Source organism: Myxocyprinus asiaticus, chromosome 7, assembly GCF_019703515.2.
Source record: "Myxocyprinus asiaticus isolate MX2 ecotype Aquarium Trade chromosome 7, UBuf_Myxa_2, whole genome shotgun sequence".
In the NCBI taxonomy this organism is placed as follows: domain Eukaryota; kingdom Metazoa; phylum Chordata; class Actinopteri; order Cypriniformes; family Catostomidae; genus Myxocyprinus; species Myxocyprinus asiaticus.
In genome coordinates, this window is record NC_059350.1 from 55,688,382 (window position 1) to 55,706,117 (window position 17,736).

The 17,736-nt window shown below is 37.1% G+C and overlaps 2 protein-coding genes across 2 annotated transcripts; both read right to left on the reverse strand.

Moving 5' to 3' along the window:
- Positions 1 to 1,604: 1,604 nt before the first annotated feature.
- hikeshi (heat shock protein nuclear import factor hikeshi) lies at positions 1,605 to 13,373 on the reverse strand. Its single transcript, XM_051702114.1, has 5 exons — positions 13,185 to 13,373; positions 9,231 to 9,468; positions 9,000 to 9,151; positions 6,752 to 6,870; positions 1,605 to 3,625 (listed from the first exon to the last, which is right to left on the reverse strand). The coding sequence occupies exons 1-5, from the start codon at positions 13,212 to 13,214 to the stop codon at positions 3,571 to 3,573; spliced, it is 594 nt and encodes a 197-aa protein (XP_051558074.1). The 5' UTR covers positions 13,215 to 13,373; the 3' UTR covers positions 1,605 to 3,570.
- Positions 13,374 to 14,021: 648 nt separating this feature from the next.
- eed (embryonic ectoderm development) lies at positions 14,022 to 16,855 on the reverse strand. Its single transcript, XM_051702077.1, has 12 exons — positions 16,706 to 16,855; positions 16,251 to 16,403; positions 16,084 to 16,176; positions 15,948 to 16,013; positions 15,726 to 15,851; positions 15,516 to 15,597; positions 15,353 to 15,444; positions 15,105 to 15,238; positions 14,925 to 15,030; positions 14,651 to 14,809; positions 14,383 to 14,456; positions 14,022 to 14,298 (listed from the first exon to the last, which is right to left on the reverse strand). The coding sequence occupies exons 1-12, from the start codon at positions 16,832 to 16,834 to the stop codon at positions 14,172 to 14,174; spliced, it is 1,341 nt and encodes a 446-aa protein (XP_051558037.1). The 5' UTR covers positions 16,835 to 16,855; the 3' UTR covers positions 14,022 to 14,171.
- Between the last annotated feature and the right edge of the window lie 881 nt (positions 16,856 to 17,736).

Sequence of the window (17,736 nt, forward strand, 5' to 3'; positions counted from 1 at the left end):
TAAATGGTTTATATTATAATGAATTTTGGAGTGAGCGGCATCTGTAGAAATCTACCTGTCAGAGTTTGATGAACTTCTGAAGATCTGTTCGTTTCTGATATTTATCAAATTCTCTGTGTCCGTCTGATGAGGTTTAAAAAGCACTGATCGCTGAATCTCTGTTGATGTCATTAGATGATAGTGAAAACTAACTGTGAACAGATTCTCCTGTATTTACACACACAATCCTCCTCATCTCAGAGTTTATTGCATGTGTGAGTTTAGAAGTATACACTATGCACTCAGTTATGAAGAGTATGGATTTTCAAAGTGTAGTATCATCCCAAATGGAACACTTAATGGGTTTTTTACTACACGGAAGCGTTCAGCGTTTAACAGCTGACAGAATGACGTTTCAAATGCGTGTGATGTGTTGCCGTTAGTATTAGCACGTTAGTCAACCACAGTTCAACACTTGTATCTTAAACAACGTACATATTCACACAGCTTGGGGTGATGGTAAAGCATTCAACTCACATTTGTAAGGTGCTGTGTCTACTGAAGTTTCAGTAGCAGCTACATTCTTCATTATTTACAACTGTTTTGTCAGACCAGCAGCGCAGTCATATAACCCCGCTCCTTCCGTAGTCACTTAAAATAGTGTTTTACCAAGAATACTCAGAGCACACAGAAATGCATCTAACCAGTGTCCTTTACTGAAGCAGCTGCTGTCTCACAGTCCATCAACAACCAAACAGCACAGGGGACCTGGGTAGCTCAGCGAGTAAAGGCGCTGACTATCACACCTGGAGTCACGAGTTCGAATCCAGAGCGTGCTGAGTGACTCCAGCCAGGTCTCCTAAGCAACTAAATTGGCCTGGTTGCTAGGGAGGGTAGAGTCACATGGGGTAACCTCCTCGTGGTCGCTATAATGTGGTTCTCGCTCTCGGTGGGGCGTGTGGTGAGGTGTGCGTGGATGCCTCCACACGCACTTTGTCTCCACGGTAACGCGCTCAACAAGCCACGTGATAAGATGCGCGGACTGACGGTCTCAGATGTGAGATTCGTCCTCCGCCACCCGGATTGAGGCGAGTCACTACACCACCACGAAGACTTAGAGTGCATTGGGAATTGGGCATTCCAAATTGGGGAGACAAAAAAATAATATAATTAACATTCAATATGCAAATCAACTAACGCATGCGTGATAACATTACAGCTGCGAGCGCTGAGTGCATGAAGTGTCCAACACTCAAAGTGCATCATCCGGGTACTTAAAGTACACTTCTCTTTGCTGCATTTTCAGTGTAAACGTACTACTCGCACTAGTTACACTACAAAATGGTGTAGAATAGTGCAGAAGTGTGTAGTTTGGGACGAAGATGATTTCTAAACACTATTGAAGTTCACACGCATGATGGACACTTGTTCACTCTCTGCTTCAACTCATACATTCAAATAATAAATTAATGTAAAGGATGTTTTCTACAGAAATTCATACATATAGGCACAATTTATAATTGTCTACAAAACTAATTGTAATCCATTAGGTATTAACCTTCAGATTGAAAGGTTTTAAAGAACACAAGACGCATTAATTCAGTCAAACGTTTGACTGGTTTATTTCCATATCATATTTGAGTGTTTGTAAATGTGAAATGTTCATGTTTATAAATGATCAGTCAGTAACATGGTTTTCATTATTTAATCAGTTGTTTGTGACCTGCAGACTGTAGTTTGGGTATATAAGATTAAACAGAATGAGAATAAGCTTTATTGCCAAGTATTTTTACACATACAAGGAATTTGTCTTGGTGACAGAAGCTTCCAGTAAACAACAATACAACAAAAAGAAAAGAATAAAAATAAAAAGTGAGTAGAAAATAAAGTATATATAGAAATACACCAAAAGACAATATATATATATATGTGTGTGTGTGTGTGTGTGTGTGTATACAATATCCAAATCTGTTATGTACAGTGCAAGGGAATGTAATGCAGAAGAGGTTGGATGTGTTAGATAAATATAAAAAAGACTAAACTGTGTATTGCACATAGTTATTGCTCAATGGGGCAGTTTTAACTGTTCATGAGAGGGATAGCCTGTGGGAAAAAACTGTTCCTGTGCCTGACGGTTCTGGTGCTCAGAGCTCTGTAGCTCCAGCCAGAAGGCAACAGTTCAAAAAGGTAGTGGGCAGGGTGAGTGGGGTCCATTGTGATTTTTTCAGCCTTTTTCCTCACTCTGGAAGTGTACAGTTCTTGAAGGGGGGGCAGGGGGCAACCAATTATCCTCTCAGCAGTCCGAACTGTCCTTTATAGTCTTCTGATGTCTGATTTCGTAGCTGAACCAAACCAGACAGTTATAGAAGTGCAGAGGACAGACTCAATGACTGCTGAGTAGAACTGTATCAGCAGCACCTGTGGCAGGTTGAACTTCCTCAGCTGGCGAAGGAAGTACAACCTCTGCTGGGCCTTTTTCACAATAGAGTCAATGTGGATCTCCCACTTCAGGTCCTGTGAGATGGTAGTGCCCAGGAACCTGAATGACTCCACTGCTGCCACAGTGCTGCGGTACTGTAACTGAGTGTCAAAATAAAGTTCTGACCTTCATGAGTCTCTCATTGAAACACTACACTTACACCCAAATATGATCAATATCTGCCAGGAATAAAAATGTCAGCTGTATTTCTGCAATAAGATATTTTTATTCTAACCCTAAAGGTCATTCTCCTCTTACATTCTTCCAGTATTGCTGTGACTAATATGATGGAATATTTCATATATTTTATTTATTTGAGCATTTGAATAAGACTTAACCGTCATCAGAGTCTCGAGAGTCAACAGATGAGCGCAAGCATCTTCACACATTTCAATTTAATGATAATAAAACATTATTCAAGTTCTGAAATTACTACTGAAGTAAATAATAATTATATTAGTTTACAAACATGCAGTAACAAGAAGTTAACACAGGCTAAAGATTCATTTTCTTGCTCTCATGATCATTTTGATAAATCAGTTTCTAAAGACACTATGCAGTGACGTCACATCTGTTAATAGGTGCATAAATCTGAACTTTAAATGTTTTAAATGTTTCTGTATTATATTTCAGAGTTATTTGAACACACACAGTAAATATAAATCACAACAACTCATTTGGCAAGATGTCAGGAGTCCTATCGCTAAAGACTATTAAATATGACAATATACTGTAATTCATATTTCCTAAATCAGTCAGACCTTGTGAAATAAATGAATGAATGAATGGGGATTACTGAGAGTGAATTTCTCACTGACAGAGTTTTTTAAACCACATTAGTGTAGATTGGAAAAATAAAAACAACAGCACTCAATATACAGTATATTAACCAAATACGTCAGAGATTGTGTTTATTTTGAGTTCAGCACAGTTTATATAAATATCTTCAGAAAACAAGTGAATGATGAGCTCTGCAAAGTTCAAAGAAAAACTAAATTCTCAAGAACAAATGAAACTCCTCATCAATGATAAAAATGAACATTAAATGAAAGATTATATGTTCCTCAATGAGGAAATGTGTCAAACTGTTAAATGAAAGAAAGAGAAGCATGTCAAGTCTTCCAGAAGTTAGGGTTCTGCATCATTCTTCTCTGAAAGTTTTCATACCTAGAAAAAACAAAAAAGAGAATACTTCTAACCCTATCTATGAATAATTATGAAACAATACATTCTATTATTACACAGCTCTCTGGAATACTCGATTGTGATTGGTTAATCAGTCATCCAGCAGTGTGATATTTCTGAATAAAGTGATATATTTCATCTGGGTTTTGCAAGTCATCTTTCCTACTTCTCGTATTTCTAAAAGTAATCTAATAAAATAAATTGAACACAAATCAATATTTCATGTCTATATATTCATTTATTTGGTAAGTAGTTGTGTAATAATTGTGATGATGAGAAGACAGACAATCATTATCACAAAATAAACCCCTTCAGGATGACACAAGAGTCCTCTGCGGCAGTGTCCTGATCTCCCTGTCGAGGTTTATTATGAGATAGCGAGCAGCCGACTGATTATTACACCGTAATAACGTAATGTAACGCGTTTTTTTTCTTCTTTTTTTTTTCCTGAGTAGCAAGTGTTATTTCCTAATTGCTTATGCCTCAAAAGTATAGAAAATGGCTGTTATTCCCCACAAACTTAGCTTTTGTGACCAGGATGGTGATATTTTGAAATGTACCTATTTTCCAGAACATTCTAGATAGAGTCAGTGCTGAGTAAACTTGGAGTAACTTCTAGAACTTTCTAGAACTTTCCAGTAATATAAATAGTAGTATAAATACAGGGGCCTTAAGCCCACCAGTTCAGTTTAGTTCCAGCTGCCTAAGTGGATACATATCTGCATTTTTCTGAGATGGCATCAAGAGGCTGCAAGCACCCGGCAGACGCATTTTGCTATGTCTGTGGCCAATTTATCAAGACAAGAGCGAAAAAGTACTCTGTGGAAGCATCTGCTAAGATGTGTGAGGCCTACAAGGCATATTTCGGGATCAAGACAAACCCTGGGCACCTCATTTCACCTGCGAGCACTGCAAAAAAACTCTGGAAGGTAAGATGGACAATTATTGCTTGGAATTTTATGTTATAAAATTTGTTACAATTGTTTAAATTGTAAAAGTTTTTAATTTTAAAATGTTTTACAAATTTCAACATTATTGAAAATATATATCATATATGAAAAATGTTGTGAGAATCTCTTACACATTAGTCATGGATGAAATAAATGTATTTTTGTAGGATGGTACAGAGGGGAAAAGAGAGCCATGAAGTTCGCTATCCCAAAAATTTTGCGGGAACCCACTGACACCTCAAGCAACTGCTACTTCTGCATGGTGGACCCTTCCAAACGTCAGACTGGCAAGAATGCACCTGCTATCACGTATCCGGACCTTCCTTCATCCATCGCCCCGGTGCCACACTGCCATGAGCTCCCCGTACCCACTCGTCCGGAGAGAGAGCAGCCGTCTTTAGAAGAGAGCAGCAAGTCAGAGAGCGAGGAAGACGTTGTAGATCCAGATGACAATTTCAGAGGTGGAGCTGAGGAGAGAAACCCATACTACCCCAACCAAAAACACCTCAACGACTTGATTAGAGATCTTCTTCTCACCAAGTCCAGTGCCGAGCTTTTGACGTCTAGGCTCAAGCAGTGGAACTTGTTGGATAAAAGTGTGCAAGTCGCAGATCAGAGGAAGCGTCACCAACCTTTTTCCAGCTTCTTCACCCGTCAAGATGGGCTCTGCTTCTGCCACAATGTGACCAGTCTGTTGGAGGGATTGGAATCGCCTGTAACCAGAATGAGTGGCGCCTCTTCATTGACAGGTCATCCAGGAGCCTCAAAGCCGTGCTGGTCCATAATGGTAACCAGTACCCATCTCTTCCCCTGGCTCACTCGGTGCACCTCAAAGAGGATTACAACAGCATCAAGACCTTGCTGGACACCTTGAAGTATGATGAGTACGGCTGGGAGGTCATAGGAGACTTCAAAATGGTGGCATTCCTGATGGGACTCTAAGGCGGTTTTACCAAGTTTCCCTGCTATCTTTACCTTTGGGACACCAAGGCGCACTACCACAGGCGGGACTGGCCACAGCGGACCGAGTTCTCTGTGGGGAGGACCAACATCAAGTGGGAGCCACTGGTGGACCCCCAGAAGGTGCTGATGCCACCACTGCACATCAAATTGGGCCTTATGAAACAATTTGTCAGAGCTCTAGATAAGGAGTCGGCAGCCTTCAAGTACCTTCAAGACTTCTTCCCTAAGCTGTCTGAGGCAAACCGGTGTCTTCGTCAGACCACAGATAAAGAAGATCCTGGAGTGCAGTGAATTCCCCAAGAAGCTCACTAGTAAGGAGAAAGTGGCTTGGAACAGCTTTGTTGCAATGGTTCGGGGCTTCCTGGGCAATCACAAGGCCGAAAACTATGTGGAACAGGTTGAGACTCTGGTGAAGAACTACGGCACAATGGGCTGTAGGATGTCCCTCAGAGTCCATATCCTTGATGCTCATCTTGATAAATTCAAGGAGAACATGGGAGCGTACTACCATCAGGATATATTGGACTTTGAACGCCGCTACCAAGGACAGTATTACGAGAACATGATGGGAGACTACATTTGGGGGCTGATTCGTGAAAGTGATTTACAGTATAATCATAAATCTCGAAAAACTACTCACTTCTTAATCTTTTGTAGTCATTTTTGTATTACTTTAGTATAAATACATGTTAATTTGGATTCATATGTTGTTGTTTTCTGACTTTATGTGAACAAAAAGACACAAATTCTCCCGTTTTCTCATTGGAAATAGGTACATTTCAAAATATCACTGTCCTGGTCACAAAAGCAAAGTTTGTGGGGAATAATAGCCATTTTCTATACTTTTACATTTACATTACATTTATGCATTTGGCAGATGTTTTTATCCAAAGCGACTTACAGTGTACTTATTACAGGGACAATATCCCGGAGTAACCTGGAGTTAAGTGCCTTACTCAAGTACACAATGGTGGTGGCTGTGGGGATTGAACCAGCAACCTTCTGATTACCAGTTATGTGCTTTAGCCCACTACACCATCACCACTGCCTACGCCGCCACCACCACTCCATACTTTTGAGGCATAAGCAATTAGGAAATAACACTTACTACCCAGGAACAAAAATTGTGTTACATAGTGTTATTAAAGACACCAAGATTAAGAGGTCAGCGATATTCATCTGAAAGTTCTCTCACCATTTGAGGATGGAGCTCGCAGGAACGTACATCTCTGAAGGGTTTGGTGTCATCTGTGATTGTGACAGTGCAAACGAGGACGTGAAGTTGTACAAGCTCTCCAACATCTTCTGTGTGAACTGTCAATCAAAAATGAAGACTCATCAATGGCAGGATTGTGGATCAGAAGTTAAGAATCTGTTTGCTGGTTCAGTGTGAAGAAGAGTTAAGGCCCTGATATACTTCCAGAGAAGTTCTTCTTCGTTCACCATTCAGGGGTAAAAAGAAGTTCTGAACAGCTGAGCAACAGTATACTGTTTGTGAACATTCAGACACCCGTCACACTGCTGTGGGAGGTGTTTAGAGGAGCATTTAAATATGAGGACACTACATGTGTTATCAATGTCTTAATGCCTCATTCTATGAGCAGAATTCACATGAGGTCAGTAAAACCACTTGATGATGATTTAAAGTATTATATATGCAGTAGATAATGTGCTATACATGGCCAGAATATGATTACATGTTATTGTAATGAATTTATTTTGGCCAGATATTGTTCTAAATTATGTCACACCCGTTCGTTCTTTGATTTCGTATGAAGTGTGCAGGGGCCTTTAGTGACATCACCGGTCCCATGTACACCTCATCAGTCTCAGGTGACACAAGCATTCAGCATTAAATACAGTCCAAAATGTTTTGTAATCTGATCACTCAAACCACATTCAGAGGTGATCAAATGCATCAATACAAAATTTGTGGACTGAAATCAGATTATTTAGAACATTTGACGATACCAAGAGTTTTATGGTTCAGCTTTTTTCTGATACCTTGTTTTGAAACATTGATAACTACTTACATAACTTTCAAAAGAAATTTGAATTATAATTTTCATTTCTGTAAGTTTTACAAATTTATTTAGCTAACTTTTAGTGCTTTATACCTCAATTTCTCAATATGAAATAAAATAAAGTGCTAATTTGTATATAAACACTACTGTACACTAATGGACTACCACAATGAAGAATAATAAAATACACATTCTATACATCTCTGTAAATGTCTGTAATGTCTATGGCCTGTTTCCACCTGATATTATGATGCATCTCAGGTGATCCGATCACATGTGGTCAGGTGAGACACATCACTGTTTACACCTGGTCGTTTAAATGCATCGGATTTGGAGGGAAGGGTCTCTGTTTCATGATGACATGCATCAGTCACTATGTCAGTGTGTTACTGCATGATAGTCAGAAAAGACAAAGAAAGAGCGATGCAGTTGAAATTTAATCTAAGCCCAAACGCAAAATGTCAAGCAGAATTATCTGTTATTTTAGCTGATTACCTGTATTAAAGGAGCTTCAGGTGTTTGTGTTTCTCATCTGTGTTGATATCAGACACTAAAGAAGATCTGTAAATCTCTCATGATTGTGTATGTATCGGACGGTTATTTCCTTTTAAAGCCGCTCGTAACCGGCAAACTTTAAACTCTTGTTTTAGCACAGCGGTTGATTGACAGGTGAGGGGCAGTGTTTCACTGCTGCCGGGACACATACAGGACGGATTAGTGTTTTCATTTCAAATGTGATGTAGTCACATGCGTTTTTGACCACATTTGTATGTTGTTTTGGTGATCCGATCACAAATGTTTTAGACCCCGTTTAGACCTGTATTTAGGGGTGACCACATGTGATCGGATCACCCAAAACACATCTTAATATGGGGTCAAACAGACTGTGTAATATTGACTTAAAATGATCGACACACTGAACAAAACTAGAACACATTATAATTAACAAGGCATGGCTGCAGTGTAAAGAAGAGAGTTTTTGTGCAGACAGTTTCAGTGATTATAACATGAACATGCTGCCGTTGATCTGCAGGACTACAAACCGTTTCATGAAGCAACATAAACCTGCATGAGTGACACTAACATTCTAGTATTGATGCATCACTCACTTTCTATGATTACTTCTTCAGTGTACACACTAGTTACTGTTCAAAACCTTTTATAGAAAGAACTTAAGCAGACAGTACATTTAACTGTGGGTTACCACTTAAAAGACTTATGTTAAAAATGACTAAACACAACAAATGTCTTTTGGTAAATAGCTATTTAATGGCTTTGAAATGGAGTCCATATCAGTGTTTCTCAACCCTGTTCCTGAAGGCCTCAACACTACACATGTTCAAGGTCCAAAAGCCTAAAGTGGGTGTGCATTCAGGAACAAATGTATTCCAGATGTATAGATCGAGACACTTTTGTTACCTGTGTAAATGAGTCCACTGTGGAAACAGTTGCATTAGATACTGGTGTTTGTTGTGCGAGCAGATCTAAAGCCTCCACAGAAACTCCGACCTGAGCGACCGAAGGAGCCTGAGGAACCCCCATCATTCCAAACGGATGAGCTCCACCTTCACCTGAACAACAACACACATCACGAAGAGCAAATCTACAACCAGTCTGACAACATCATACAGTGATTCACGTGACTCTTACCAGCTTTCAGACCAGAGATCTTGAATATGGCACTGGGTTTCTCATTCGTGATGAAGCCCAACAGCTGCCACACCTGTCCCACAGAGGGATCAGGAAAAGAGAAGTACACAGCACCACCCATGCCCGCCGGGAAGGGCACTGTACCCAACATAAACACCACCACATGATTCACATTCTCATAGTCTGGTAAATTAAACACGAACTTATCAGTAGCGACCTGCTGCACATCCGTTTGCACCTGAAACAAACCAGATCAACATTCACTCAAGTTATTAATAGATTTATATACAGCCATTATACATAATACAATAAAGTACAACTGTCTACGTACTTTAAAAACATTATTTATATAAAGCATGAGTAATGAAACTACACACGCGGAAATTAATATAATTGATTTCAAGCGAATGATTGAATTCATCAGACTGAATTAAAGGGACAGTTCACCCAAAAATGAAAATTATGTCATCATTTACTCACCCTCATGCCATCCCAGATGTGTATGACTTTCTTTCTTCTACAGAACACAAATGAAGATTTTTAGAAGAATATTTCAGCTCTGTAGGTTCATACAATGCAAGTGAATGGTGACCAGAACTTTGAGCTCCAAAAAGCACATAAATGCAGCATAAAATTAATCCATAAGACTCCAGTGGTTTAATCCATGTCTTCAGAAGCGATTCAATCGGATTTGGGTGAGAACAGACCAAAATATAACTCATTTTTCACTGTAAATCATGACATCTGCATTCTCCTTTGCGATCACTATTTCAAGCTTGATTACATTACCTTGTACTTGACACATGCTCAGAGATATATGGTGCTATAAGTGTAGTCAACCTTGAAATCATGATCATCAAGGCGAGTGCTGACGTAAAGATTTATAGTAAAAAATAGGGATGAGACGTTATGGTTATCTAATGATCCGGTTCTATATACGATAAGAGGTTCATGATTCAATATAAACTTGATTCAATATAATAACACTTAAATGACAAAATATTACAGACAAATTTATATTTTCTGAAAAACTTATAATTTCATTATAAATTCTCATCAAAAATAAAAGTTCTTTAATACACAATATAAATGCTCAAAGTTTAAATAATAAGAGTTTCTCTATAAGAAAAGTCACAAACAAATAAACCTTCAAAAATAGTGAGATACATTCAGGCTGATCAGGTCACCATTCAGTCAAAATTCTGGTCACCATTCACTTGCATTGTATAGACCAACAGAGCTGAAATATTCTTCTAAAAATCTTCATTTGTGTTCTGCAGAAGAAAGAAAGTCATACACATCTGGGATGACATGAGGGTGAATAAATGATGAATTTTCATTTTGGGGTGAACTGTCCCTTTAACAATAGAAATATTATTTCCCTTTAAAAGAAGAATGAGATTTTATTTGAGCTAAACGTGATGAAACTACATTTAGATTTACATTGACAGCACACATTAACAAACATTAGTGTGAATCAATGTTATATTTATGTGGATGTTGTGTGGATCTTATATTTATGTTGTGTGGATGTTATATTTATGTTGTGTAACTGTTATATTTGTGTTTATGTTGTGTGGATGTTGTATTTATGTTTATGTTGTGTGGATGTTATAGTTATGTTTATGTTGTGTGGATGTTATATTTATGTGTATGTTGTGTGGATGTTATATTTATGCTGTGTAACTGTTATATTTGTGTTTATGTTGTGTAACTGTTATATTTGTGTTTATGTTGTGTGGATGTTGTATTTATGTTTATGTTGTGTGGATGTTATATTTATGTGTATGTTGTGTGGATGTTATATTTATGCTGTGTAACTGTTATATTTGTGTTTATGTTGTGTAACTGTTATATTTGTGTTTATGTTGTGTGGATGTTGTATTTATGTTTATGTTGTGTGGATGTTATAGTTATGTTTATGTTGTGTGGATGTTATATTTATGTGTATGTTGTGTGGATGTTATATTTATGCTGTGTAACTGTTATATTTGTGTTTATGTTGTGTAACTGTTATATTTGTGTTTATGTTGTGTGGATGTTGTATTTATGTTTATGTTGTGTGGATGTTATATTTATGTGTATGTTGTGTGGATGTTATATTTATGCTGTGTAACTGTTATATTTGTGTTTATGCTGTGTAACTGTTATATTTGTGTTTATGGTGTGTAACTGTTATATTTGTGTTTATGTTGTGTAACTGTTATATTTGTGTTTATGTTGTGTGGATGTTATAGTTATGTTTATGTTGTGTGGATGTTATATTTATGCTGTGTAACTGTTATATTTGTGTTTATGTTGTGTAACTGTTATATTTGTGTTTATGTTGTGTGGATGTTGTATTTATGTTTATGTTGTGTGGATGTTATAGTTATGTTTATGTTGTGTGGATGTTATATTTATGTGTATGTTGTGTGGATGTTATATTTATGTTGTGTAACTGTTATATTTGTGTTTATGTTATGTGGATGTTGTATTTATGTATATGTTGTGTTGATGTTATATTTGTGTATGTTGTGTGGATGTTATATTTATGTTGTGTAACCATTATATTTGTGTTTATGTTATGTGGATGTTGTATTTATGTTTATGTTGTGTGGATGTTGTATTTATGTTTATGTTGTGTTGATGTTGTATTTATGCTTATGTTGTGTTGATGTTATATTTATGTGGATGTTGTGTGGATGTTATATTTATGTTGTGTAACTGTTATATATGTGTTTAAGTTGTGTGGATGTTGTATTTATGCTTATGTTGTGTGGATGTTGTATTTATGCTTATGTTGTGTGGATGTTGTATTTATGTTTATGTTGTGTGGATGTTGTATTTATGCTTATGTTGTGTGGATGTTGTATTTATGCTTATGTTGTGTGGATGTTATATTTATGTTGTGTGAATGTTATATTTATGTTGTGTGGATGTTATATTTATGTTTATGTTGTGTGGATGTTGTATTTATGTTTATGTTGTGTTGATGTTATATTTGTGTATGTTGTGTGGATGTTATATTTATGTTGTGTAACCATTATATTTGTGTTTATGTTGTGTGGATGTTGTATTTATGCTTATGTTGTGTTGATGTTATATTTGTGTATGTTGTGTGGATGTTATATTTATGTTGTGTAACCATTATATTTGTGTTTATGTTGTGTGGATGTTGTATTTATGCTTATGTTGTGTGGATGTTGTATTTATGCTTATGTTGTGTGGATGTTATATTTGTGTATGTTGTGTGGATGTTATATTTATGTTGTGTAACCATTATATTTGTGTTTATGTTGTGTGGATGTTGTATTTATGTTTATGTTGTGTTGATGTTATATTTGTGTATGTTGTGTGGATGTTATATTTATGTTGTGTAACCATTATATTTGTGTTTATGTTGTGTGGATGTTGTATTTATGCTTATGTTGTGTGGATGTTGTATTTATGTTTATGTTGTGTTGATGTTATATTTATGTGTATGTTGTGTGGATGTTATATTTATGTTGTGTAACTGTTATATATGTGTTTATGTTGTGTTGATGTTATATTTATGTGTATGTTGTGTGGATGTTATATTTATGTTGTGTAACTGTTATATATGTGTTTATGTTGTGTGGATGTTATATTTATGTTGTGTGAATGTTATATTTGTTGTGTTGATGTTATATTTATGTGTATGTTGTGTGGATGTTATATTTATGTTGTATAACTGTTATATTTGTGTTTATGTTGTGTGGATGTTGTACTTATGTTGTGTGGATGTTATATTTATGTTGTGTGGATGTTATATTTGTTGTGTGGATGTTATATTTATGTGTATGTTGTGTGAATGTTATAATTATGTTGTGTGAATGTTATAATTATGTTGTGTGGATGTTATGTTTATGTTGTGTGGATGTTATGTTTATGTTGTGTGAATGTTATATTTGTTGTGTGGATGTTATATTTATGTTGTGTGAATGTTCTCACCAGTCTTCCAGCGACTAAACAGCCGAACATCTTCACATTTACTGTAGAAACTCATTCGAGAAATAAAGAGCCGCTGATCTTCCAAACACAGTTAATGCAGATATATCTGTAGAGAATGTACAGAACTTTAACATCTCACATGTTTCTCATTGCTAGAAACTTCCAAAAGCGCAACCTCTGACCCCGGAAACAAAACACAGCAGCGCTTTCACTGATTGGACGATCTGGCGCGGGCCGCGTATGTTCTTTAAAAGTCCCTTTCATCACGATGATTTAAGCTCTTAAAATAAGTAATACATTTAATCGAAACTGTAGTATATCAGATAATATGCAGACCAATCAAGTTTCATATTAAATATTTTAACAGTTAAAAAGTTATTTAAAACGTTCGCCGTATAAAACTTCCGCTATTTCACACTGTTAGACCACGCCCCTCCAAAGAAGTCGTCCAACCCGATCTTTGGCTATACGGGCACAAAGCGTTTCTGATTGGTTAAACGGGCGCAAAGCGTTTCTGATTGGTTAAACGGGCACAAAGCGTTTCTGATTGGTTAAACGGGCACAAAGCGTTTCTGATTGGTAATACGGGAACAAAGCGTTTCTGATTGGTTAAACGGGCGCGGGACGCTTATTTGACTTCGATGTGTTTTCTCTGATACAGGTGTGAAATCACTGATATCTGTCATGCAAACATTAAATTACTTACAGCAGCTTTAATGCATAGTCTGTTAATAAAAATACATTTGATAACCTGTTTAATATTTAATACAATAACAGTGAATGAGTGTTGGGTTTAACATCACAACAATTTAACTGTTTAAAGAATGCAGAAAGATAAAGGTTATAAAAATAGACTTTATTAAAGTCAGACAGTAAAACAGTAGCACAAAAACAAAAGCAGAGTGAAGATACATCTGAGTAATCTCAAAAGCCAAAATAAAACAACAGATCCTGATCCTTTATTTCATTAATTACACAGTGAATTAATCAGCGCAGTCTGTCCCAGCGCCAGATAGATGCATCGTCACACACTGCGATGAGAATACTGCTGTCTCGACTGAAACTCGTCTGTCTGATGGCCGATGTGCATTTAGGAAGAGTAAGTGTGGTACACCTGAGGAAGAACACCGAACAGAGACGTAAATAAAACCAGCAGAACAAAACTGGTGGATACAGAATGATGCTGAAAAACACTGACTTGGCTTTATGAGGATCTTCTACTTCTAGATCCCAAACGTAGAGCTTTCCGACTTGATTTCCCAGAGCGAGCATCTGAGAAGGTGAAACACACTCCTCAATTCACGTGCTTAACAGACCGATGCTCTTCCATAAACTATTTCATGACCTCATCTGTGATCTACAAGTTGCCTACAGCTTATTGGCTCATCTGGACCAACAAGAACTTTGACACGTTTTTGTTTTGACTGTATCCACATTGTCTGTATATTCCAAGAAATTATTTATACCTTTTGCCAGAAGTCCATCGAGAATCGCATGTACCAAATATCACACTGGCTGTAATCGAAGCGGCCGAGAATCGTCACATTCGACTCGTTCGGTTTAATGTGGTCAATATCGTCTTCCATTTTCCCAGGTTTCCAACACACTATGGCATTTTCACATGACTACAAGAGAAAGATGACAGAGGAGTTATTAAATGATTGTGTAATTAATAATGAGGTGTTAAAGTGTGTGTATTGTGGTGATGCCGATTGGCTTTTGTGCTTCAGTTGAAACGACCTTTGAGAGAATCAAATCTCCAAGCCAGCGAACGCAGTCGACATAGTTCCTGTGAATGTCTCGTGTGGAAAAGTCTGGGAAGTGAATCTTCTGAGACACAAAAGGCCTGAAAAACAAAGACTTCTTACAATCTGCACTGTAAGGTGCTTGAGTAAAGATCATGAGTTAATAAAGGCTAACCGGTTGGTTTTGCTGGGGTTATACTCGTATGATCCACGAATAGCTTTCTGCATCCTCTCAGAGTTGATTCTCCAGAGCTTCAGTGAGTGATCCATTCCACACGACATGATCTTCTCACCCAGCAGGTCAAAATCCTACAAACACAAGAGGATTCAAGTCACTGCTCACTAATGTTGATGTCAATCTGATCAACCATTAAAATTAGCGAGCACAAGCTTTAAGAAACCGTGAAGCCACTTTAAACTCACTGCGCTCAAGACCTCGTCACGATGACCTTCAACACCTCCAAAAATGGCCACCAGTGTATCAGTCTGAATGTTCCACAGACGCAGGGCGTGATCTGATTTACACACGACATGTTAAAACAACACGCACAGAAACAGCATCAGTATGTTACTGAGACTGACTCACCTTTACTGACTGACAGCAAAAGGTTTGGATCCCTTGGATGAAATTTGAGTTCGTTGATGGCGTTACCATGACCGACATAATGCTACACATAAAATAATGTCATGAGTGTAAATATGGGTGAAGAAACAACCGACACACATGACTGCACTAATGCACAAATACTGTTTGCATCAAAAATTCAGTTTATTCATATTATGAACCCATTCTCACTTTGACACACTGCATTGTGATGTGGTTGATGATCCGAATGATGCCACGGGAACCGGCCACAGCGAGTAACGGATGACTAGTGCTGGTGTCAAACGTCCAAGCACAAGTGTAAAAGTTTTCATCTGCCTAGTGAGTTCAGAAATCAAGGGAATAACACCAAAACTACAATGACAATGTTTAAACAAACAGAATAAAAACCCAATGAGTGTTATTAAAGGATACATCCGCATCTACATATGACTGCAGGAGTCGAATCTCTCCTTGAGAATGACACTCGTATAGCGTAACCTGCAAAAACAACAAACATTAGACACTTATATTTGTGTTTACTGAATATATTGAGCAGTTTGCCACTCACTCTGTTACTGCCGACGGTGGCAAACACCAGTGGATCTCCTTCTTTACTGTTCCAGTTAAACTGAACCCCGAATAATGGCTGTCCATGATCCTCCTGTGTGTTATTACACATCAATCATCATCAGGAATCTTTCAGGACTATTTCATACAGAAACACTTCACACTTACCCTCAGACTGTTGACACACTTGAAGGAATATTTACATTTCTTAGACTTCCATTTGCCTTTACCCCAGCTCTTCCTGCCCGGGGCATTAGCGGTGTTGGTGGGGGTATCTGGCCGTTCTGTGTTAGTGCCACTTTCAACACTGACCGCATCATCCTGTAAACACGATTTACTGTTAAATAATCAACATTTACTGAGCAGAACTACATTAATTACACACACAGTCTTATATTCTCAATACTGAAACACGCAGTTACATTAGAATAATTATTATATCAATTACATGAAGAGATTGAGCTGATAATTTCTCAATAAACACACGAGACGTTGATAATAAAACACATTAATACACATATCTCGATTATAAATACTGCTGAATATTGCGTTGAAACTTCATTCACGTGTAGCGACACAAACACACACTCGTATTAAACAGAAAGAGCGCAAAATACACATACATTATCGTCTCCGGACAGTTCGGGGTTACTGTTTTCATCGCTACTTAATTTCTGTTTTTTATTATTCGGCATTTCATTTCCCGCCACAGCGTGACTTTCAGACATCTTCATCTTCCTCCTCATCTTCATCCAGCGACACACTGCCGGAAAGCAAACCGTCACTTTAATGCCACACTGCTGCAAAACTCTCCTGCTGCTGTAACACTCACGACACCAGAGGGAGACATTTCATTATAAATTATCATTAATTACATTTATTTCTGTATCAGATACTTTAAATGAACAGTACTGCAATTAATAGTTCATACATGCGTTTCATTTAAATATCTGTATTTAAGCTGAAGTGTGTGACTTTTTATATATTAAAATACTCATGTTTTCTCAAAAACATCCAGCCCGACAACGACATTGACTCAACCAATGATGTGAGATGGGGGCGGGGCCATCTGTTTGTTTGATCAATGGCAGACAGGGGTGTATTCAGAAAGATGTTTGAAAACAATAAACACTTAAGTTTAATTCTGTTTTATTTTATCAAAAAATAATAACATGTTATGTAAATAAATACAGTAACTTGTGCTCATGTTTAAGTGTAAAATATGAAATAGAAACACTATATTGAATTTTGCCATAACCTTTAACCTCATTCTTTATATAAAAAAATAAAAATAAAAAAATACAAAAAAAGACCGGACATAAATCACGTGTAATTTATATGACTGATTGAACATGAAGAGAATGGAAACTGAAGCTTTCAGCTCATTTACTGGTAGAAACACACATGACAGTTATTCAATAAACACAATATTATACACAAAAGAGGTTCGTTGAAATCAATCATTTGTGTATCATTTACATGGCCAGTGAAATATTCCTGGATGTTTCCGAAATGCATTTAATTTGTAAAAAAGAAAACATGGTGACTTTTCATCCAATTTATTTTATTTTTTATTTTTTATTTTTTTTGTTTTTTTTTTTGCAATGTCACAGTGTTTATTATTTTCTCAAAGTATTCACTAATAATCTCTGAT

Coding starts and splice junctions, on each gene's coding strand:
- hikeshi (XM_051702114.1), bottom strand. CDS start 13,214: ATGTTCGGCTGTTTAGTCGCTGGAAGACTG. Junction 9,469..13,184: donor GTTTAGTCGCTGGAAGACTG/GTGAGAACATTC, acceptor GGTTTGTTTCAG/GTGCAAACGGATGTGCAGCA. Junction 9,152..9,230: donor GATCTCTGGTCTGAAAGCTG/GTAAGAGTCACG, acceptor GTTGTTGTTCAG/GTGAAGGTGGAGCTCATCCG.
- eed (XM_051702077.1), bottom strand. CDS start 16,834: ATGAAGATGAGGAGGAAGATGAAGATGTCTGAAAGTCACGCTGTGGCG. Junction 15,598..15,725: donor TCACAATGCAGTGTGTCAAA/GTGAGAATGGGT, acceptor TTTTATGTGTAG/CATTATGTCGGTCATGGTAA. Junction 15,445..15,515: donor TTTGCTGTCAGTCAGTAAAG/GTGAGTCAGTCT, acceptor TGTGTAAATCAG/ATCACGCCCTGCGTCTGTGG.